The 24711-nt window shown below is 38.8% G+C and overlaps 1 protein-coding gene across 1 annotated transcript in view; it reads right to left on the bottom strand.

The window, feature by feature from the left end:
• Positions 1–24711, bottom strand: part of Pappa2 (pappalysin 2) — a 214997-nt gene that overhangs the window by 23378 nt on the left and 166908 nt on the right. Inside the window, 3 exon segments of the mRNA XM_042674437.1 lie at positions 12106–12177; positions 21015–21124; positions 24112–24247. Of these exon segments, the coding sequence (XP_042530371.1) occupies positions 12106–12177; positions 21015–21124; positions 24112–24247 (318 nt within the window).

The following is a 24711-nucleotide window of genomic DNA, read 5'->3' on the forward strand; positions in this document are numbered from 1 at the left end:
GTGGTGGCCTCTCAGTATGGTTAGATCTCCAGCCACCTTATTCTGGCAAAGCATATTGCAGGCTAGAATCAGCTGTGGAAAACCAGCCTGAGAAAAGCCACAGGGGCCTCCTGATCCACTGCAATGATTCTCCCGCCGTGTTGCAAAGGCTGATCTTAAATTGGATGGAAAACGATATATAAGGTTGAAGAGACCATGCTGAACCGACTGGTAAAATAATGTCTCAGTGTCATTGGGTTAAGGTATTGGGACAAGGGTCAGGCAGTAAGCCTCACTCTTGCCAAAATAGGTGCGTGGATATTGTTTGATTTGGTTTGGTTGGACTAAGGTTTCAATGACTTGTTTTTCTCTCTTGTTACTCAGTTTAAGGAACTGAAGGCAAAAATGTAACAGGGGGTGTATAGCTGAGGATGGTGATACACTTAAGGGAAACTTCTGTAGGAAGCTGTTTTGTGGATGCTGGGATGCTACTAGAAAGCTTCAGATGGGAGCTGCCGTGAGCCAGATTAATCAAGGTTCTCCCATACAATTTGAGTGTCTACCTTTGGAAAAGTAAAATCAAAGAGATGCAAAAACTAGCACACAGAGGTAGGACTGCGAGGAGTCAGATGGAGTTGAAAGGAAATAATCCTTGCTGCAGTTTCTCATGCCTCCTGGAGATACTTCTTTCCTTGGGAACTGCTAGTAGGTAGCATGGAGGTTATGTTACTTGAATCATTGCCCTGTCTCTGCCTGGGCTTGTTTTTGAAGGCTTCTCACACACAGGGATGATAATAAAGATGATAGTCTGACACATGTGTGTAGCATTTTCCAGTCTACAAATGCTTTCACAAATGATACATCATTTGAGAGTCAAAAAGAACATTATAAGTCAACTAAGGGAGATATTCTTTTCCTATGGGAGTTAAATGACTTTGATTTGGGTCATACACTCAAAGAGAAGAAAGGCACTCTATGGGAATTATGTCCTCTTCCTCCAGTACAAAAATAGTCTTTAAAAGAGCTGAAGGTGCCTTGGGAATCTAAATTTCATCCACCCCTACCCCCAACATCTTAGTACAAGGAGATATTAACCCTAAGTTTATCACAAAAAACACTGAATAGAAAAGGCTCTTAAAGAAGTTATAAAACTCAGGGTTTCTTGGAAATCTTTTATTCTTCACGTGTCAGCAAAACTTTTCTTTGCCCATGATCATTAGGCTGCTTGTTAAGATTCATACCCAGATGCCGCTCTGTGGGCATTCTTAGATTATCAAACTCATTTGCTCAAAAAAATATTAGCATCTTCTATGTGACAGTGGCTATAGTGTCTTATTAAAGGATTGATGTATACTAGTGAATGAGGTCAAATAACATTCTCTCCCCAAGAAAACTACAACCCAATGGAGAAAATTGACATTAAACATAACAATGAATGGCACAGTAAATTAGAAAGTAAGAGATGGTAGCAGTATAAGGAATTCTACAGTGCTTTGTGTTAGAAGATGGGCAGAGAGGAAGACTGGGAAGTTGGTTTAGTCAATAAATGATCAGAAAGGAAACTTTCGGTGGAATGATGTAAGCCATTGTAAGGACTTTTACTCTGGACGAAATGAGGACTTGTTAGGCCTTTAGCAGAGGAGTGTTGTGATTTAACTTATATTTTAGCAGGGTGCTTTGGCTACTATGTTGAGAGGAGCTTGTAGGTAATCAGAGGAGAAAGACCAGCTTGTCCAATGAATTGGATATGGAGGGTAAAGGAAATAGAAGAATGATGTCATCCTGAGCAACTGGAAGGAGAATATTTGCTGTCAAAAAACAGATGGGAAAGTCTACACAAAGAAATGACAAATTGTTCAGGTGGACCTGTTGCAACAATGAGAAGTACAAAAAGTCATGTCAAAACCAGCTTTACAATGTCGGTCGGGGGGGCAGGGGGGGTATGATTGGGTGGGAGGGAGGGGGGAGGCTGGGAAGGGAGGTGAAGGGTAAACAAAGGAGGAGGCTGCAATGCTTGGTAAGAAATGTATGCATTATCCTGCCCATGTAATTGTAACCCCTCTGTACACTATGTTCTCAAATAAAATAAAATAAAATAAAATTAAAAAAAAAAAAAAAAAAAAGAAATGACAAATTGTTTCACATGCCATACCTGGTATTTCTGAATTTCACCTCCTAGTTTACAAACTTTGTAATCATTGTTACTCCCTTCCCATGAGACTCAGAAGTAATGGTATTTATAGTCCCTCCTACCTCCTTTATCTTTTGTTTCCATTTTCTCCACCAGATTGTCACCCACAGCCAGTAGGTGTGTTCTCATCAAAAGTCTTCCTAAGAAACACTGTTTTATATTTGTTAACACTACTACATTGGATAACTTTTGGGAGAAAAAGAAGATTCTACTTGCTGCTTCCTCTTTCTTATCTGCTTGTCAAATGATAACAAGGAATTAAAAAAATAGCAATGCATAAAAGAGGCCAATAGAGATGATGGTAGCCAGTAGAGAATTCAACATGCAAGAAACTAAAAAATGAATGGGCAAGTATTGGCTGGCATAGCAGGGAAACAGAAACCTAAATTCCTGGAATGCCACACACCAAAAGGCCTAGCTATTAGAAATATCAAGTACCCACAAAGGCAGTAGTACGTGTGTGTGTATGCATGTGTGCGCACGCATGTGTGTATGTAATGATGTCAGAGATAAACTTCACCTTTTACATTAGAATGCCAGGAGATAATGTACTAGAACAAAATTTCAGACTTAGTAGAAGTATATTACATATAGATAGATGGTAGATAGAGAGGTAGATGTAAAATAAAACATGTAATTTCAAGAAGAAATATAAGAAGATGACAAAGGAAAAGCAAAAGAGACGAAATGTAGCTTTTGGGAGGGAGACAGAGGACAGGGAAAAGGCGATCATGATTTACAGTAGCTAGGATTACAGGCATGAGCCACTGGTACCTCACAATAAATATATATTTTATATTCTTTTAAACAAAGTATAATAGAGTCTAAGGTTTTGCTAGGACTTAGTTGGTATAATACAAATAATTCCACTTAAAAGTATATTTATTTTACCAGATAATTAGAAATTTGAATTACACAAATTTCTGAAAGACTTCTTCCATCTGACCATCGAATGAAGGAGTTATGCCAGTTGCAATGATGGTAAATGGTAGAAACATTTAGTGCTCTAGAGGACCCAGGTATTTGTGTCATAGTGATAATGCATTTAAAATACAATTTGAAAACAAATGTCTTCACGGAACAACGTGCTACTGAGAAGTGGCAAGGAGAGAACAATTTGTAGACATAACTTTGTTTACTGTACATTCTCACAAGCACAACATAATCTTTGGGACAGAGTTGAAAGGTCTGGCAGACTAAATACAAGAAGAGAGTGTTTCTACGATGCCAATGCTTCACGTCTTAATATGAAATATTAATTTAATACTTACATGGTCTGCAAGTATAGGCTAGAAATGGAAGGGCAATGAAAAGAGATGGAACAGAAATATAAAGGAAAGAAAAGAGTGTCTGATGCAAAGGGTAGAGTAAGAAAAGGTAGCAAGACTGAAGAGAGAAAACAGTGAAAGGTAGCTTACTAGGAGACCCAGAGGGTAAATGAAATGAAGCCTGGTACAAAGGCCACCAAGATGTCACAGAGCAGCTCCAGAGGAGGTGCAGACAAGCATAAACCCTCGTGAAATGTTGTTTGTCTACATGAGGCTTTACAATTTGCATGGTTGTGCTTTTAAAGTTTTACTCTTTTAAAAAGCAGAGAATTAAAACACACATATGTATGCGCGTGCACACACCACACACACACACACACACACACACACACATGCCCCACAATGGTTTTAGGTTTCCAAGAGAAAATCTCATCTTAATTAACATTTGGAGTCTTCTTTTCAGAGATTCCAGCTAGAGACTCTGAAGTTGAGCCCTGCACTGAATAGGTGTCTGGATGGGCCTAAAGACATGCTTGGATTCCCAGCCTGGTGGAGATATTGCACAAAACTGGCAGAAAATTCACAAACAAATCTCAAGAGGATTGGAATTTGGCACTAGTAAGGCTGGAAGACAGTTCCAACTTAAGCTAATTTTCAATTTCTCTTTGGATTTTAACACGTCTAACACATATTTAGATTTAGATCTGTCAGGACCTACAGCATCCGTACCAAAAAAGTTAGTAGCTGTTGCCATTATTGTTTTCTAGGACGTTATCATCCCAACTCTAATGATCATTTTTCTAATTCCTTCTTACCCACAGATCCTAAAGAACTTGGCATGAATTAAAAGAAAGTGAGGCCCAGAAGATCTGTGCTCTGAGAAGCAGGGGAAAAAATAGTTATAATATGGCTTGTAAACAGCTAAAACATAACAAAGAGAAGTTTTGACTTTGGTGACTATTATTTCACTAAGAATATACAAATAAAGACAAAGTAAGTTAACTTCATAGTTATACAGGGCATCGTATCTTAAATACGATTCATTCTTTTCTCTCTTTTTAATAGAGAATTCATTAAGATACACTCGGGTGAGAGTGCTTTCTGAAAGGTGACTAGTAATTCTATCTGGGCAGATTTTTGAATTCCATTTGGGGTTGTTCTAACACTACCAAGCCCTGGCATTTGTGAAGAGTAATTTGGACTAACCAGTGACGAAAAGCATATTACTAAGGCATAGTAATAAAGATAAACATAGCAAGTAGTAATTATTATGAAAACAAAAAATAAACAACTTTTGAGCAACTTCACTACATAGAGGACCAGAAAAGAGAGCAGAACATCTGGGACCAGAGAAAGGGCCTTAGCATTGTGCTCTCCATGTTCCTCCAGGCAGGTACTATCCTCCTGAGACTGCCGTGGATACCAGGGAAAGCTTTATTAAGACTAATGTAGGACTACACCTCTAGATTTTCTGATTAACAAGTCCAGAGTGGAACCTAAGCCTCCACATAGCTAACAGGTTGCCAGATAAGGCAGGTGCCCCCCGTGGGAGCCATATAATGGTCCGAGACCATTCTGGCTCTTTCTGAGCCTAGGTTGTTCTTATTCAACAGTCTCCGAGATCCTTTGTTGAAATGCAGAGCTATCTGCCTCCCTTGCTAGTTTGAAATATTTAGTGTTGAGAGAAAACTTCCCTCATGCTTTCCTGGAGGTGAGCCTGAGATTACTTCTGCCGTCACAGGAAGGCAGAACAATGAAGTCTAGAGGCACTTCTACATTTCAGCCCAGCTCTCTGAACAGATCTCTCAAATTCATCGTAATTGTGACATCTTACTATGGAGCCTCATATAGTGAAATCTGAAGAATAGCGCGTGCGCGCACGCACACACACACACACACACACACACACACACACACACACACACACACACACACACACACACACACCATCTTGTCCTAAAAACTACAGGACCAGAATTCTAACAATGTCCTTCTTTCAGAAGGACCTGAAAATGTAGAAGCCCACAATCACACCTATTCACCCTGCCTTACCTCAGGCAGGTATTACCTTATCTCTGGCAGGTTTTCCTGTCCTCTCTTCCTCTGAGTATGTCAATCCTACATCTGTATGTAGACATTCTGTACCCCAGAATAAAACATAGCCCTTAAATTTTGTCTTATTTGTCAGGATTTAGCTAATTTTTTAACCCTGTGTTGGCTCAGATTCTGGATGAGAAAAATTGGTGCAAGAAAATCACAATTTTCATGTGGCTATTTTCCACCTCATGAGTTATATTTTAGTCCCCGTATTCTGAAGATACAAAACAGGAAAGCTGGGTAATGCCCATGAGTGAAGAAGATGCACATGTCCCAGACGCAGCTAACAGGACTACCATCTGGAGTATAAATAATAAAAGAGAACAGAGAGAGGTCCAAGACAACAGGAGAAAGAATCCAAGGAATGGTGTAGCAGATGGAATGAATTAGTGATGGAAGCAGTGTTGGTATGAACTACTAAATGTGTAAAAACAATACAAATCCCCACCTATGTTTCGGTAATGCAGCTAACTCAGATGGAGTTAAATGTGTCCCCAAAGCTCCATTTTCCATTCCCAATTCCCTCTTGTGTATATTCCGATAGAAGTAGGACTCTCATGGTAATGACAAATAAAAATATAGCCACTAACTTCTTTAACAAAGCACAAATCTATTTATATTTAAATACACAGTGCTGATTTACAGAGAAAGAGAATACTTGTTTGAGCAGGAGCAAGTGGTTATCCATGTCAGAAAGAGAAGAAATATATCTCTTTTAAAAACTCTCTAAAGACTAGTGTGCCTTTGAAACATTTCCCCTTATAACCTTGTATAAAGGTTAAAATATTCAGGTCATCCTTCCACAGATTTACTTTTAACTTAATTCATTCAGTATTTAAAGTCCACTGTTTTCTGCTTCTTTTATTATTGGGGCAGGTGATGAGTGCTAGTTTTGCTCTACATACTATGTTAGTCTTTTTCTTTCTTGTTATAGGCTTTGGAATCCTAGTTATTTTGATTATTTTTCCCCAAAGGTATTAACATCCAATGTTTAACTCTTGCTACCTCTGTGGTTTCTAGTGTCTGTAGAATGTAAGCTAGACATTGAGAAAATGGAACTGGGTTATTGATGAGAATACTGATACAGAGAGACAGACAGACACAGACAGACAGACAGACAGAAAGACAGACAGACAGACAGAGAGAGAGAGAGAGAGAGAGAGAGAGAGAGAGAGAGAGAGAGAGAGAGAGAGATTCAACTGTCCAGGTTTTCTGATAGGCTTACTGAAAACTTTCTTGTATGTAGGTTGTTGTTTGAAGATTAGAGCTATGCTGCTCTTTCCCCAAAATGAGCCATAAGTGTTTTGTTTTCTAGAAAGAATGGATCATATTTTTTAAACAACCTAGCCTTTTCTAGTTTACAGTAATACAGTCTTAACCATTGTTATCAAATGCTTTTACCTCTATTTTGAACCCTTTGAACTCTATCTTATTTCAAATAATTTAAAAATTTTATTGCAGAACTTTTGTAAGATGTATGTTTTTCTTCCTAGATATGAGCTAGGCACTGCTGTATTTAATTGCCTGCTAGGGGATTAATCCCTATCCAGTGTTCCTTAAAGTTCATCTTAAGGTCACCTGCATTAGAACCACCTGGAATCTTTGTTTTAAATATGAATATTGTGGAGTTTTATAGCATGCTTCTTATTAAAAACAACAGGAAGGAGAAGCAGAACCTAAACATCTGCATTTTAAAGGAAGAATCAGCATTAAGCATGCTTCTAAAGAAGCTACCAGCTGATCCTATTGCCCAGGAAATGTTGAAAGGCAAAATGTGGCCAGAACAAGTCCTCAGTGCTCCACTGGGTAGACTGCCCCTTCCAGAAGGACATGTAGAATGTGATGTAGGGCTACCTCATTTGGACTATGATGACATGTCTACTAAACTTCAGGAGTAACTTCTCCTTTATCTCTTTGACCAATCATTCTGTTATAGAGCTCAACATCAGAAAAGGAGAGGACGTTCCTTATAAATATAAGACTTGGTCTTGGAGATATTTATCCTTCAACTTTTCTAGTAGAAATGTCAGACTTGTAAATATGGGTAGTTTTTGTTCAACCTCTTTTTCTTTTAAAATGACATATACGACTTGGCTTTTCTTCCTTTAGACAGTTCCTGAATCCTTCAAAAAACATCATAATGGTGAATCACACATGACCCAAGCCTCTTATTAAGCCTAAGATTTAAGGAGGCCTTTTAAGTGATCAGAGCTTTGTTAGTGTTAGAGCTTTGTTTCTCCTCTTCTCAGTACCTGCTGGGGGGCAAGACCTCATGAGGCTTAACAATGTGATAAAGCACCACTTTGCTTTCAGTGCCAGAGTAATTCAGTATTAGTGATAAATAAAATTTGGTAACTTTTATTTTTATCAGAACCCATTAATGTTGATCAAACAATCACAGAATAGATATTGCTACATCCTTTCTCACACTTGGATTGTCATATCTATGAGACAGAGTTTTCTTCACTTGTGAACTAGTACTGAGATGGAAGTATTAAAACCATTTACTACCTAGAGATTCATTATTGACTGAAGTGTGCAAACAATGGGTCGCAAAAGAGAGACAGAATTCTGTTGTAACAATAGAGGCAAAGGTGAGGGCAATTGTTAGACACAAGTCTAAGAATGAGGGAGAACACATAACAGACAGCTACTATAGCTCAAATGAGCCATGTGAAGGCCTAAGATAGGAGGCTAAGAGTAGGAGTGAGTAGAGTTTCTCAGAATGAGATGTTGACTACTGAGTTGGTGGCTGATTGAACACAATAGACAACTAGTTGTCTCCAAGTGATTTGTGAATTAAAAATCTCAGTGGTTCTCTGTGGAAACAATTTCCTGCTGCTGCTCCTTTCTTTGAGGTTTTTTTCCCCCTGATTATATTGAGGACATACCATCAGCAATTCCCCTGTTTACTTTTTTACTTATTTGGTAAACATATACACAGCGGCTAAGAGCTTACAACCAACCATGCCACTTTGTAAGACTTTATTATGGGCCAGACCTGACATTAAATGTATCATGCACATTAATTTCTCCTAATAAGTCCTTCAAATAGCATTGTGTCTCATTTCCCAATCCAAATCAAGTCACTGAGGCTCACACAACTAGTCAACTCAGGATTTGAATCTGGACTTGATTGGCTTCAAAAACTTTTTTTTGCCATCTTTGTCCATTTTCAACGTATGAAAGAGAGAGAAAACACAGGCATATTCAGGTCAAGAAGGTCAAGAAAAGCAAATAGAAAGATAGAATTTGACAGATGAACAGATTTGTATTGCAGATGTGGAATGCCCACATATTCTTGCTCAAACAATGGAAACACAAGTCACCATAAGCAGAGGCAATTATTTCGACATGATTGTTAGAGGAAACCCTGTGGGTGTCTCTCAAAGAACCCAAGAAGCACAGTAGTGGAAAATGGGAGCACAATGTGCACGGCAAAGGAGAAAAGACACAAACAAGGATGGAAGAGACAGGAAGCAGGCAGTGCACGGTGAACAGTGAGGGAATGAACTAACTGCCTTGGGCTTACTAGGAGAAATAATGGATGACACACCCCACGCTTACAAGGCTGAATGGCTAAAGGGGACATCTCAGAATTATTTTCAGTATTGGAAAGCAAAACAGAGAATCCCCTCTGGACATTAGGTTGCAAAGTGTCTAATTTGAGCTCAAATTTCTGGGCTGCTTTTTTTTTTTTTTAAAATAACTTCTATAAAAAAGACTTCCTTTAGCCTTCCAGCTTCTTTTGCCTTATCTTGCTTCAGGGTTTGTTTTCCCTCTTCTGCTGTTGATGCTTTTCATTTCTCCCTAATATGTTTAGCTGATTTTTCCAGTAAAGAATTAGGAATCAGCCAACTTGCCCTTGCACATGCCAGTTTCAGCCTATTTTCTCCTTTCTCGTTCTCCCTCTTCACAGTTCTTCTTGTTTGTTTCTTCCAAACTGTTTCTCCTTCTTCTCCTAACCAGGTCTCTTTCCTTTCCTAAGGTTATGAACTCTCTTTTTATTTTTCTCCCTTCTGATCCATAAGTGAACTTTCTTGTTCTTAGCTTTGCTGAGTGAACAGAAGCCAAAAACCAGGCTTTCAAATCTGACACAGGGAATGGGGAATCACAGCGTAGAAAGAATCCAAAATAATATAGAAAAATCAAAATGTAAAATGTAATTGGCTAGAATTACTTGTGGACAATGAAGACTTCAAATAGGGACACCCAGGTTAGGAATCTTCCTGTCTGCTTCCACAGTGGTTAGGTGGTAGTTCTCTAACTTTAGTGGTCGGAAGAATCCCCTAGAGGGCCTGCTTGGTAAAACTCAGACTGCTGGGCTCTATGCCCAGAGTTTGTGAGTCAGTAGGCCTGGGGTGGGGCCTGGGAATGTGCATCTTTAACAAGCTTCCTGATGGAGCCAGAGATGCTGGTCCAGGGGCCACACTTTGAGCCCCTTTGGAGTGGGGGACCAAAACCTATCAAGAGGTTAAAGATCAGCTGTTCATGATATGGGCAGGGTCGAAGGAGGAGTATAGGAGAAGCAACAGTGGAAGTTACTGTTTGTCAGAACGACATAAGGGCTATGGCAGCCTGGGAGACTCTGGATGAAAGATCTAGAGTGTCTGCTGGGATTCTGGGTGGAGGGGAGGACAACTGGGGAAAGCGTTATATCATAACCTTCTGGGAAACACCAACGCCAGCTCCAAGCTCTGTCATCCACCCTCCCGCTTGCGGTCATGCATAGAAACAGCAGAAGGGAATTCTCAGGATCCCTTTGATGTCTTCCCAGCTCCCCAAGTCCTCTGTCTGTTTATCTCCATCTTTCCCTGGCCTCCTCTTTCCCCTTCCTGCCCCCTGCCCAGTGAATGATTCACTCCCCTTCTCTCCCGCCTCGCCCGCGCCACTACCATCTGTTTTTCTAATGATGGCAGAAGATGAGCTGTTTTGTTGGCCCACACCATAACAAAGCACACTCTCTGCTAGCATTTCCCCCATGCCCTCGCAGAACATTATTTTATGGGTATCACTCCCCTCACCAAGTTTTCCCTTTCCTTTCAAACACTGCCCTTCCCCCCCTCCCCCACACACCCCTCTTCAGGCTTTGTGTGGATTTCAGTTTTCCCAGAATTAGAACAAGAGACACAGAAATACAGAAGAATAGAGGGATTGACATGCGTGTGGGTTGGGTGTGTTTTGGAGGAGGATGCTGGAAATCAATGGCAGTAAAACAGCTCTCACTAGTACACAAGGAGGAGCCAGAACTATTAGGGCATTGCTGCTAAGTGGCTTATTTACTTCCAGAGAGATTTGGATTGAAAAAGAGAGTCTGATGTAACTGAGACTAGAATATTTGTATTTGTCACTGGCTATAGAGTGTGTATAGCTTCCTTCTCTCTTCTAGATTCCTGCATCATCTTCTCCCTACAAGGTTTTGCCTCATTCTTGACCGTTCTTTGTTAAGTTAGTTCCAGACGAGCTAGCCAGGAATTAACTACTCTCCAAGATCCCCACTGGGAGGAGCATCCAAGGTAAAGTAGACAGGATTTCTTGAGGGACTAAAAGTCTAGTCTGTATCAGGGAACATTAGATTATAGATCTACCACGAGGGTTACAACCATAGATGCTTGTGTGACTCGTGTGGTTAACCTAAGGAAGGAAGTTGTCAGGTGAGGGGCTACAGAATAGGAAAGATTCTGCTAAACTAGAACCAAGTCCCCCTCTGAAGTTGCAGCTGCTCCTCAGCTCCAGCTGACTGTGTCCATGAACACCAAGTATTCTTGCTTCTTGAAAAGAAAACTTTTGCCCAAATAACTTTTATACTTATTTTTATTTGTTGTGTATGCATATAATATTATGAATGCACATTTGAATTTTATGTAAAAAGTCTCAATTTTTAAACACTTGCAATTGAATTAAAGCAGTTCTAGACACTGTGCTATACCAACAAAGGTATCTGAGGGACACCTTTGTTGCAAAAGCCTAATCTAAGTACAAGGCTTACTTACAGAAACCCAAAGGTGTAATTCTGACTTACCTTTAAACTTTCTTTCCTTTTTTTTTTTTTTTTTTGCTGATCCTGGGATTTGAACTCTGGGCCTGGGTGCTGTCCCTGAGCTCCTTTTGCTCAAAGCTAGCACTCTACCACTTTAACCACAGCACCACTGCTGGCTTTTTTCTGTGATTAATTGGATATTAGATTCTTAAAGACTTTCTTGCCGGGACTAGCTTCGAACCGTGATCTTCAGACTTCAGCCTTTTGAGTAGCTAGGATTATAGGCGTGAACCACCGGCACCTGGCTTAAACTTCCTTTTTATTAAGTCAGAGGATTTATTTTATTAACAGGATTTTATTTTCTTAAGAAGAGGATCTTTCTAAAGCTAAAGGTCGGGAATCCTAGTTTTTCTGAATTTGGGATTGTGGATCTAGTCACATTCAGAGACCACAGAGAGAACACAGGAGCAGGAGAGGGACCGGGTCTGGAATGGCAAGCTGGGCACTGCTCTGTAAACTGGACTTGAGGAAGAAGAAGATTGCTTACCTCACTTCTCTGTAAACTGGGCTTGAGGAAGAGGATTGCTTACCTCACATGACTGGATGCAGTGGACCAGGGAGGGGTCTGGGTACCATTGACGTCGACCAGTGCACACGATGCTCTAAAGGAAGGGAAAAACAACAGTAAAAATAAATAATTTTTTTTCTGTGAGACCAGGGTTCAACCTGCACAGCCCACATAGCCAACTCCATTTTTTCAGTATTCAGACTTTGATTGTGTATCCTACCGAGGCGCTGGCATTGCTGTGGAAGCTGCTAACCCTCCCGGAATGCTCCAAAACAGAAATACTCCTCAGAGGGACTTTTCCCTCCATCTTCTTCCTCTTCTTACCTTTCTTTTTTCTTCTTTTTTTTTTTTGTTGTTGGTTGTGGGGCTTGAACTCTGGGCCTGGGCACTGTCCCTCAGCAATTCAGCTCAAGGCAAGCACTCTACCACTTCAGCCACAATGCCACTTTGGTTTTTTGGTGGTTAATTGGAGATAAGACTCTCATGGACTTTTCTGCCCGGGCTGGCTTTGAACAGTGATCCTCAGATCTCAGCCTCCTGAGTAGCTAGGATTACAGGCATGAGCCACCAGCACCTGGCTTCTTCTTGTCTTTTTTAAAAAATATTTTTATTGTAAAGATACTGTACAGAGGGGTTACATTTACATAAGTAAGCTAATGAGTACATTTCCTATCGAGCATTGTTACCCCCTCAAATTTCAAGTATTGCAGATGTGATTGAAAAACAAAATCACAGTCCACATGATAATGAGTTTCATTGATTCTGAAGCACAATATAGAGTGCATTTGTTGTGAATTTTTCGATCATGTTATATGATATGTGAGAAAAGAAGCACCATGGATTCTTTTTTCTTTTTTTCTTTTTTTTGTCCATCGTGGGACCTGAACTTTGGGCCTGGGCACTGTCCCTCAGCTCTTAAGCTCAAGGCTAGCGCTCTACCACTTGAGCCACAGTGCCATTTCCAGCTTTTTCTGCTTATGTGGTGCTGAGGAATGGAACCTAGGGCCTCATGCATGCAAGGCAAGCGCTCTACCACTGAGCCACCTTCCCAGCCTCTTTTTTCATTCTTTGTTTCGTGATCTTTTAGTGGTTGTATAAAGGACTTGCCACTCAACAAAGAAGTTTATAAATGCAATGACCTTGACCAATGTCACCCATTTCGACATTCATCCTTCTCCTTCTCCTCCTACTCCTTCCTTCACTTTTCTCCATTTTGCAAGCTATACAAAGAGTTATTTTTACTGCATTCCAACACTTCTCTTCATTCATCTACCCTTTTCCCCTTTACCCCACACCATTCAAGTACCCCTTTCACGGTATTTACTTTGTTGAACTATGATTTTTTTGCCTGCCTAAGGAATTTCATTGAGTTCTACACTGCATCTATTGATGTCAGTGAATTACATCGGTGTACATTTACATACCACCCAGTGTAATGTGTATACAGAACACTTTTTAGGCAAAAATGAATGCAGGTATTTGGACTTGTTTTTACTATGGTTCCCACAGGTTCATGTGCTGTTAGTCTGGCTCCCACTGTGATGGGGTTTAAGTGAACAAAAATATCTTTAACAAGTGAACAGGATGCGTTCTCTGGGACTCTAGCTAGTTTCCCTAAGAGTCAATGATAAATACAGCAACCCTGGTAGACAAGTCTCTCCGGCTTCTTGCTTTGTCATTTGCGCTCTCCTTCTTGAGATGCTCCTGTCACAAAGCCAAACACAATGTTGTAATGAGGCCAAGAGACCCTTGTAAGGTTCACTCTGGGAATGGGGGGCAGGTTCCTCCCTCCTCTTAGCTAAGTCTCCGCCCACTTCTGTGTCACCTAGGTTCACCTAGGTAACTGGCAAGCCTGGAGGTACATTGTACCCTCCCCCTTCTCCCCCCAGTCATACTTCCCATTGGACCAGCGGAGGGTCTCAGGCCCTGATCACAACTGAATCCAGTGTGGCCACACTTTCCCTCACCTGGCTGCACCTTCCCCCTTCTCCTTCCCTACTTAAACCCAGCTCAGACCTCAGCCTGCCCCTTTCCTTTCAGCCATGTGGTCTCCACCTTGTTTGGTAAAACAACAAACTTCTCTTCCTGCCTGAATATCTCGTAGTGTTCTCTTATGGGCTACCTAATTAAACCTAGTACATTTATTTTATCTTGCACCCCTCACTAGGAAATTGGTACCATGTTAATGGGATCCTCTGACAACCAGGATCATGAGCCAAATAAACCTCCTGCTTTATAAGGTTCCCAGCCTCAGGTAGTTATTTATAAAAACTGACTAACACAATAGATCTCAGATATACTAAATTATAGAACACATGTGACCTAGCTGGGACCAGAGACCAACATACACGCTCTGCAATTATTGTTGACACCATTTAGACCTTCCTTACTGCAAAGAGAACACACTGAACACATAAGATTACTGTTGGTGCCAGAATTCAAAATGGCACCAACATAAAGCTGGGGTGGTGGTCGTGGGGTATAACAGGGGCATCTTCATTTTGAACACCAGTGAGTGTCCTATTGGTAGAGGTTATTTTCAGGTGCACAGTTCCACAGAAGTTTAATTAGTAATCTTATTCTCAGTAAGCTTTAAACTTTTATTGTTTATACTTTAAAACAATCAGATATGCTTCAGGAAAACAGAAAGTCTTGTAGCAGGTTTCAGGGAGGGGAAAGAAAGAAAAAAAGGTTCTGTATAGAGCTTATAGACATTCTCATATTTCAATCAGTTCAATGAAAACCAAGTACAATATGAAGAAATGTAACAAATGATGAGATATGAGCTTTATGCTGTCTAGAGTTTCCAAAAACTAGACATTACGCATTATAGAATGCATTATATTAGATATTATGCTGGCAGTCTTACTCCTTCCTATAACCCTGCTTTTACATATCATTCATTCTAGAATAGATTCTAGAATATATACATTCAATAATTCAGTGAGAGGTATTTGTGTATATTAATGTGTTACATATATATAATATACTTCATGGTTGGCCATGAGAATAGAAGTCTGCAATATTTATAGAGAGTTTTACTACTAAAAGCCAAAATTATTTTTCACAACTTCCCTAAAGAGGAAATAGAATAAATCATCACAAAGTCTGATACTCAAATTTCCATACTGTTATCTATTATTATTAGAAAATGACTTGATTTGTTATCACTGCAATGAAAAAGGGATTGTTAAAACAAATATATAAAGTAAACATAACCAGGATGAAAAATTATTATTATTTTCCTGCACATAAAGCCACTTTAGCAAAACCATTTGCATATTAACTACATCTCTGATAACTAGAAATGATGTTGATTTATGTGCTGAAACACAGCTCCTTGGATTTCTGCTTAGCAGGGTTCATGATTATTACTACTTCATGCACTTATGTTTTGTTTCTTTGTTGACCTCAGAAAGTGGGAATGGAAAATTGCCTTAACTTGTCCCCTTGAAAGATGCTAGCAGTCTTATTCCTCTGTATAACACTGCCTTTAGAGGTCCCTTCCCCAGAACAGATGGATAATACAAGTCTTACTTGCTAACAACCAGATTTCAGTGAGCAAGAGGATGTATAAACCCATAGTGTGGCTCCTAAAGAGCTCAAAATTTGGGATAGAGGATACTTAAAGAATACCAGTTCTTCTAAATAAGGGAAGTCTTGTCTTTGGCAAACTCATATGGCCCTGACAATCAGAAATCACCAAAATATTCTGAACTGATAGGGTCAAAATCTTTTATGCCCTTTCCACCTTCAACTTGTTTACAGATTTTATAAAAATGCAGTTATGTCTTCCAACAGTCCATAAATTATACAAAATATTGTAAAAGAAAGAAAAGGAATAAGAATTTGTCTTCATATCCAATTTTCCCCCTAAGGCACATTTTCCTAATTCTCTTATTTTCAATTTATTTGGAGGTATTTGTATTTTTATGTAATTTTATTTTTATTAAATATAATAAAATGTTCATATAGTAAAATATAAATGGCATAAAAGAACACAGCCTTCTCCTACTCCTCTTTCCCAACTACCTAGCTTCTTTTATACAAGGTTATTTTTTGAATCATACTGAGGAATTCCACACATACAACTACAAACAAACTATGCAAACTCTATGTGTGTGTATAATGTATAATGTACATTATATATTCTATCTATAATTTTCTTCACAAGCCATAGACTGCTATAATTTCATTTTTCACTTCGGCTTATTATTATTGGTATTATCACAGTTTTACTTTATCCTACTGCATAAGTGTTATGGAGTTCTGTTTATTTTGTGATATCTGAGATGTGGTATTATATTGAATGAATAGAAATTCATCTCATAAATGTACCCTAACTTATTTAGCTAGATTGAAATGGGTGGATACTTAGTCATTTTTTGTCATTTTGTTGTAACAATAAAAGTTTATATAAAATCTTTTTACCCATAAAATTATATTTATAAAACAAACTCATACAAATAGATTTGTCAGCATCTATTACACCAATGTTCTAATGCTGTATACTTCAGTCTTGAGACAAATTCAGATTGGTACACTCCTAATCGTTGTCATAATCTTTTACCAGAGTTCAAAACCCCTGGGGAGAACAATCTTCCTATTCCTTAACTCTGACTTACAAAAATATATTTGTTAAGGATTTGCCAACCATAAAAGGCAATGCTAGATTTCTATATTTTTCCTGTTCCAGCCTATGCAAATCAAGCATCCTATAAAGACATCTCTTATCTACAGATATGCTTATGCTCTTAATTGAACTACTAGTTATTTATTCTAATTGGAAGGCAATTCCAAGGGTTTTTCAGGACTGGATTTTACAGGCATGCTGGAAAGGTAAGAGGAGAGTGAATCAGGAAAGGAGCAGAGGGACAGATAGAGGAGCTAGCTAGCTGGTAGTGAATTTGACTTTCTTATATCTGGAATATTGTTGGCAGGTGACCATTGCATAGTTTTCACTTGAAAAGCTATGGAGAATAAGAGAACAATTCCAAATCCTCTGCCCATCTTCACCAAGCTTTGACACTTTCCTCTTTCGGCTTCCAGAGTGTAACTCATAACAAATTCTGGCCTTGTCCTCTACATCTGGCCCTCCAATATCGTTCTCCATCTTTTCCCCCTCTTGCTAAGCAACTATTCTGAATCTAATAATATTTAAAAATGTCTTTTAAAAAGCAAAAAAGGAAAGAGAGGTAGAAAGAGGAGGAAGGAAAGGAGAAAAGAAATAGAGGGGGGAAATAAAGCAAAAGTTATAGGTATTTAAGATGGTCATAAGACTTTGTGAAGCTGTTGCTAGTTATATTTCTTGTGAAATGTCACACAAGTGACATTAAAAGATTTAAAACCTAACAAAAATGTATCAGTTATTCTTAGTAGTAATAGTTGTGTTTTTGTCAGGAATAGTTAACTAATAGTTGCTAGTCACAGCAGCACGCAAAGTGTTACATTTGCCTTGGCCTGCATCAAATTGCTCATGGATATATATGTGTGTGCCACTAAATAAAACATAGTATCATGTTGTCCATTCATCTGGACCAAAACAATTGGCTTTTTGGGTTTTCTTCTCTCAAGTCTGTCTCATCTGCTCTTCCCAGTGATGCAAACCTGATGACAAGAGAGAATGGTCCCATGCTTAAAAGGAAAGAAAACCAAGGCATTTCATGCCTCATGTCCTATCTGCTCTCGTTTGTAGCAAGTGTCACTGGGAATCTCACACACATCATTCACACAAGAGGACACTTTGGGAACAGGATTCAGTACTAAGCCAGAAACACTAGCCAGAGTACTAATAGTCATTAAGTTCAAAGCTACAGCTTTAGGAAAGAACTACCTTTACCTTTTCCCCCTGCTTTTCTCTTCTCATTAATCTCTTCTATTCCTTTACAAAATTAACAGTCCTTTGAGGGTGGATTTGGGAAAACACATTTAATGTGACTGAACCATTCTGTCGATGATCTGAGGAGCATAGAGAGATTTCACACTGTTTTAAGACTCTGAAAAACCATCCTGTGCAGACACAGGAAAATCTCATTAATGTGGATCTGACTAATTCATAATTATGACAGTACTAAAAAAAGAAAACAAAAGCATTATTCAACCTATGAAAACGGAATTTATGAAGCAAAATAATAGGGGAAATGAGAGGTTACCATGCATGCCTTTGTACTTCAACAAGAAATACTTTCAAATACAATTTAGGAAAACTCATTTAGAGGCAAACAATTGCCACATTGTGTTTTAAAAAAAACTTCTCGTAAAATCGGTTTCCTGACGGATCACTGCTTTGAAACTTAAATTTCTGATTTCAGGCATAAAATATAATAAAACACTCTCTTAACATAGTGAGTAAAGACAATCATAAACAGTTCAACCTCACAGGTTTGAGTTTTTGTTTGCTTGTTTTATTGTTTATCCTTTAATAAAAAGTATATTTAATAAAGTATATTTAATAAAAACTATATTATTCACTCACACACAATGAGACCAAAAGGGTATAGAAAGAAACAAAAAGGCACTATGTTTACCTGCCTCTTCATATGTATATCAAATTATATATATATATATCAAAACAAACTCCAAGATATAGAAACAAGATGTCTCTCTTAAAAATACTTTTGATGATTCTGTCTTCTGTTTTTTTTTTATATAGGGTGTATTCGAGTGTATACCTTTGTGAGGGTGGGAGAGGGTACAGACCTTGAAGGAAACCTTGTGAACAAATGCAACCATGGAGCTCAATGGACACTAGTAAAAGTGAACTCTGTACCTTGTGGATAGAGATGGGAGGGAGGAACTGGGACAGAATGAGAGAACAAAAGACAATGTATGAAAGGAAATGCACTCATTACCTAACGCACGTAACTGTCATCCCTCCGTACATTACCTTTATGATAACAATAAGGTAAATTAATTTAAAAACATTAAAAAAGTATATTATTCTAGGTAGAAGTCTGACAGAATTTGCAGGAATAAAAATCAACAGGAACCCCAAGAAAGTCAAATAAACTCTGTAGATATCTAAACATATACTTTTTTGTTCTTTAAAAAAACAAATAAAATGACAAATCCTCTCAAAATAAGAATACTATATCTTTCTTCAATTGGCTTGCAGCAAATTGCTCGTGGCTGTAACTAAATAAAACATAGCATCATGTTGTCTGTTCATTTGGACCAAAACAATTTGCTTTTTGGATTTTCTTCTCTCAAGTCTGTTTCATCTGCTCTTCCCAGTAATGCAAAGTTGATGACTAGAGAGAATGGTTCCATGCTTAAAAGGAAGGAAAATTGAAGCATTGGTTCTTTTTTTTTTTTTTTGTCGGTCGTGGGGCTTGAACTCTGGGCCTGGGTGCTGTCCCTCAGCTCTTCAGCTCAAGGCGAGCGCTCTACCACTTGAGCTACAGCGCCACTTCCTGTTTCTTTAATTATATTTTTCTTAAATTATTTTTCTTAGATTTCATGATGGTGGGAGGAAAGTCTAGAAATTACATGATCTTGTGGTTGAGAAAAATGACTTTTTAAAAAATTTCATAGACAAACTAACCCAACCTCCCCCCCCCCACACACACACAAGCCAATAACAAACAGGGTGACATGGATGGTGTCATTCTGAACTTGGAGTCAAAAGGGTTGGTTATACTTCTGCTTTTTGCCAAATGAAATCTTGGGCAGATTATCTAACAACATATAATGTATTAGTAAAGAGAAGATAATAAAAATCTCTATCTTATTCATTTGTGATGAGATTCAAAACAATAACACATACACATGTAACTTTGAAGACAATAACATATTGTCCAAATATGTTATCATTTTTTATTCTAAAGAATGAAGTCATTGGAAGCAGAATAGAGAAAATTATGCAATTTTGATCCATTGCTCTAGTCTTTCCTGAAAAAAAAGGGTATTTGAAATATGATAGATGGTGAGGATTTTCATGACACAGTAAAATGTGATTTGCAAAACAATAAGCCATGCTCCAAACAGGTGTGCTCATACTTAAAATACTTGTAAGTATTTTATTTTGTAAATGTAGAGATTGTTAAAGCAATGACAGTGAAATTACCTGGAATGGTTGCGAAAGATATGCAGTCCACTTCATTCCAGTGTTTCAGAAGGTGGAACCTATACTATTCCTTATTATAGATAGTGTCTAAGTGACCCTTGAAGACACCCAAAGCCAGGTGTTGTGGTGTGCCTATAATCCAAGCTACTCAGAAGGCAAAGGCAGGAGGATTACAAGTTTGAGGTCCACTCAGGGAAAGTTAGAGAGACACTGGTTCAAAAACAAAATATACGAGCAAAACTGATGGAGTATGGCTCAAGGGATAGACACTTGCCTAGTATGCTCAAGAGTAGCTGGGTTCAATTCCTAGGACCACAAGCAAAAGACACCCAGATTTAAGGTTGAGTACAGTCAATTTGAATTATAAGGATTTTTATGCACTGTGGAGTTTCATTCAATCTGACTGCTTTGGTTTATTAGGCACTACTTTCTATGTATGAGCTCCAGAAACTAAACTCTCAAAGAATTAATAATCCCATTAAATAAATGGACAAAGGAACTACGTATTTCTAATTTATCTCCCTATTTCCTTTAACTTTAAAAAATATTTCTTTGGATTGTTCTAATTTCTACTGCACAGGTTTAGTTAGTAGTCACTTTCTTCCCAATTACTTATGTCTCTGAACCTTCTTTCTGCCTTAGGTTTTTAAACGTTCCTTCAGACAAGGGAAATTGCTTCTTCTTTCCTCTCTCCTTTCTCTACCTGATTGATTATCTTTGGTTATAGGAATGGTCTGTCTGGATGTTTGTGTCAAGGATGCTTTGAAAGGCTCAAAATTACCCCAGGAAATATCCTACCAGTTGGGAATCGCTCAGCAGCCTTAACATCTTTGGTGCACAAAGTTGTACTCACTCCCATTTCTTACCCCAACTGTGGCCGCTTCCACCCAGTGCTCCATCGTGTCAACAGTGACATTCTGGGGCAGGGTCACGGGATCTCTAGCAGGCATTACACAGGATGGGAAACACACTGCACCTAAAGAAATAAAACAAAACGAAGCAGAGACGTGAATTTCCCAACTCATAGCTTTCTTCTAAAAATCTTACATCAGGTTTGATTTTTTGTTTTTTTTAGCTCCTGCAGCCAAGAAAGCATCTGTGCTACCATAGCTAAGGAACCAAACCCAGATGCCCCTCAGGAGATGAATGGATCAAGAAAATGTGGTATCTATCTATCTATCTCCCTCTCTCTCTCTCCCTCCCTCTTTCTCTCTATATATACACATATGTATATATGTATGTATATATATATATATGTATATATGTATGTATATATATATAAAAGAATGGCACTGCTCCATTTGTAAGGAAATGGAAGGAGTTGGAAAAAAGTCATATCAAGTGAAGTAATCCAGATCCAAAGAAACATAAGTCCCATGGTCTCCCTTATTTGTAATAATTAGTTTCTATCTAGAATAATCTTAGCAGCTGAGCAGAATAGTTCTATAACTATGTACATATGCCCATATAAGAAGATGCTAAGCAAAATGAACTCCAAGATATGGACACAAGGGGTTTGTTGTTGTTGTTGTTCTCAATGTACCACATGATTTCTTTTTTCTTTTGTGTTTTCTGCCCCTATGGTTTATCCCCTGTTATCACTGTATTTGATTTTGGTACCCTGGGTATTGTATATACATTTTCTGAACTAGGGAAGGGAAGGGGAACCACAAAATGGTGAGACAAAGGACAAAAGGGGAACTTATGCAACAGCAATACTCACAAGACAATATGTTGGAAATGATCTGTACAACTTGGGAGGGAGTTGGGAGAAGGAGGGAAAGAGGGAAAAAGTGAGGGAAGGGGTAAGAAGTTAGACAAGAAATATAATCACGGGGGGGGGGGGGCTGGGGGGAGGGAGGAAGGAGAAGGATTGGGATTAGGGGGGGGGAGGGGGGAGGCTGGGAAGGGATGTGAAGGATAAACAAAGGAGGAGGCTGCAATGCTTGGTAAGAAATGTACACATTATCCTGCCCATGTAACTGTAACTCCTCTGTACAGTATGTTCACAAATAAAATTAAATTAAATTAAAAAAAAAAAAAAAAAAAGAAATATAATCACTACCTTACTTATGTAACTGTAACCACTCTGTATATCACCTTGACAATAAAATTTATGAAAAAGCAGATTTAACACACACAAATCTTATATCAACAGCTTTAAAGCTGTTGATATAAGATTTGTGTGTGTTAAATCTGCTTTTTCATAAAAGTATATGGGTCATTATGGGTCATCACTTTGTGATGGTTATATTCAGGACTGATACTCATCTAGTACATATGATATTTATATGTTCCTGTAGGAGTAGTTTTACATAAATTAGTAAATGTTACTGTCGGAAACTGACTTTCCTTACCCAAGTCTTTTCTCACTTCCTACCCCTCATTGCCTAATGCTGAATATCCTTTCCTTTGGGATCTCTTAGTCTCTCTACCATCCAGCAATTAATAATCTATTCTGGACCAAGAGGCATACACATCCCCCTTCTCTAGCATTGGCTTGCCAAACCCTGTCTTGATTGCTGATGTCGTTTAAGTATAATTAATATCCTTCCTACTTATATGGTCTCCTGGTAGCTTATCATCTTTGCGATGACTACTAACTAATAACTCAAATGTCTGAGAGAAAATGGTCCAGTGATTACAAAATTACTACAGGGAATATATTGCCCGTTGATATAATAAAGATGGTTACACAGACAGCCAAGTAACCTACGTGACTGAAGAAGGAAACAACAGAAAATCAGAAGCAGAGATTTTGGCTGCATGTTGACTCTCAGAGGAAATATTTTTGGTCTTCATTTTCACATGGGATCCAAACATCTCTTAAGATTCTACTCAAAGATAGCATAGTCTCAGGGTTTGCTACTCCTTCGTCTATTGATGTGATGTTAGCCATGCTTCTCAGCATTTCCTATCTGTATGTTTCTAGGTAACTTTTGTAATAAAGAAATTACATCACTCTTTAGGACTGTGGATATGTAAACATTTGGTATTCTTATGTAATACTTGATGGTTCTAAGGATGAGAATCTGTTCATGAAACACAAGAGATACAGGGAACCTCTTGATTCACCAGTCACAAGATATTATATATAATGCAGAACACTTTAAACATAGTAAAGAACCATTTCAGAAATGAATGAATATTCTAATTAACACAAATTATATTTATCGGTATTACACAGCTTTCAATGTGCTGTCATGTTTTGCCTTGCCAATGTTATCAGAAGTCACCAGTGCTACCACAGCATTTCATATTATTTGCTACAATGCTGAGTACCAGCATTGGCTAAATTGGGTCAACACTTCTTTAAGTGAACTTGAGCCACAAAGACCTGCCATTGCAATGACTGAAGTGGGCAAATGCCCATAGGCTTTGGAGCTTAGTCCCCTATAGAGCTTAATGGCTGAAGAGAAGCACCAGTAAGAACAGTTACCTGCCTGCCTCAGCACCACTCTGAGCTAGTAACACCGACAGAGAGAAAGGGGGAACTCAACACACAAGTGGACGTGGCTTCATGTTCCTAACTTTCCTCTTGGAGCTACTCTCTTGCCACAAACTGAACCGCTCTCAACTCTGGTAACATGACCAGATGGCTTAGTGGTGATACGGATATTATATCTAAGTGGAACAATTAAAAGAACAAATTTGCCACAAATTTCCTTCTTACTGAAAGTTAGGAACATGAAGCCACGTCCACTTGTGTGTTGAGTTCCCCCTTTCTCTCTGTCGGTGTTACTAGCTCAGAGTGGTGCTGAGGCAGGCAGGTAACTGTTCTTACTGGTGCTTCTCTTCAGCCATTAAGCTCTATAGGGGACTAAGCTCCAAAGCCTATGGGCATTTGCCCACTTCAGTCAGTTTGTGTTCCTGTTCTCTCCTCAGAGAAAACACTGATTCCATGGCAGGCTTAATGTAAGGATGGCTTTTGACCTGACTCCAGCCTGCCCTTCCCGTCCTTACCAATCCCATATCCTTCTTCGCATTTGTACTCCACAAAATTCAGCTCTGAGGGTGGTGGTGGGCACTCCCCTTGCAGATTTGCACACAACTTGAACTCCTGAGTCCATTTTCCATCCTTATTGCAGAGGATAGGAATCTAGGAATATAAAAGGGAAAGCTCATTTCCATTATTGTCTTTAAACTACATTAAGTAAAGGGGGAAATGGTGGTGTGATTAAAGGGTAATGTGCGTCCCTTTCTAGTAGTTGTTCTAACAGACTTTACTGAGCCAAACATAGTGAACCAAGCTTGTAAACTCAGCTTCTTCTTAAACAGAAATCCAAGAACTGTGACAGAAGGCCACCCTGGGCAAAAACAGCAACAAAAGTACAAAAATATCATGAGGCTTCATCTCCACCAACACAGGGCATGGTGGTGTGCACCTATGATATGTGCCAGGAAGGGATGGCAATTCAGGCTGGCTCAGATACAAAGGGAGATCCCATCGCACAACACCAATGAATGCAAAAATAGCTGACAGTAGTGCAGTGCCTGCCTAGCAAGTGTGAAGCCCCAAATTCAAACCCAGAGCTTGAAAAAGAAAGAAAGGAAAGAGGGAAG

Source organism: Dipodomys spectabilis, unplaced genomic scaffold (assembly GCF_019054845.1).
Source record: "Dipodomys spectabilis isolate Male_0828 unplaced genomic scaffold, ASM1905484v1 ptg000019l, whole genome shotgun sequence".
NCBI classification, from domain to species: Eukaryota; Metazoa; Chordata; class Mammalia; order Rodentia; family Heteromyidae; genus Dipodomys; species Dipodomys spectabilis.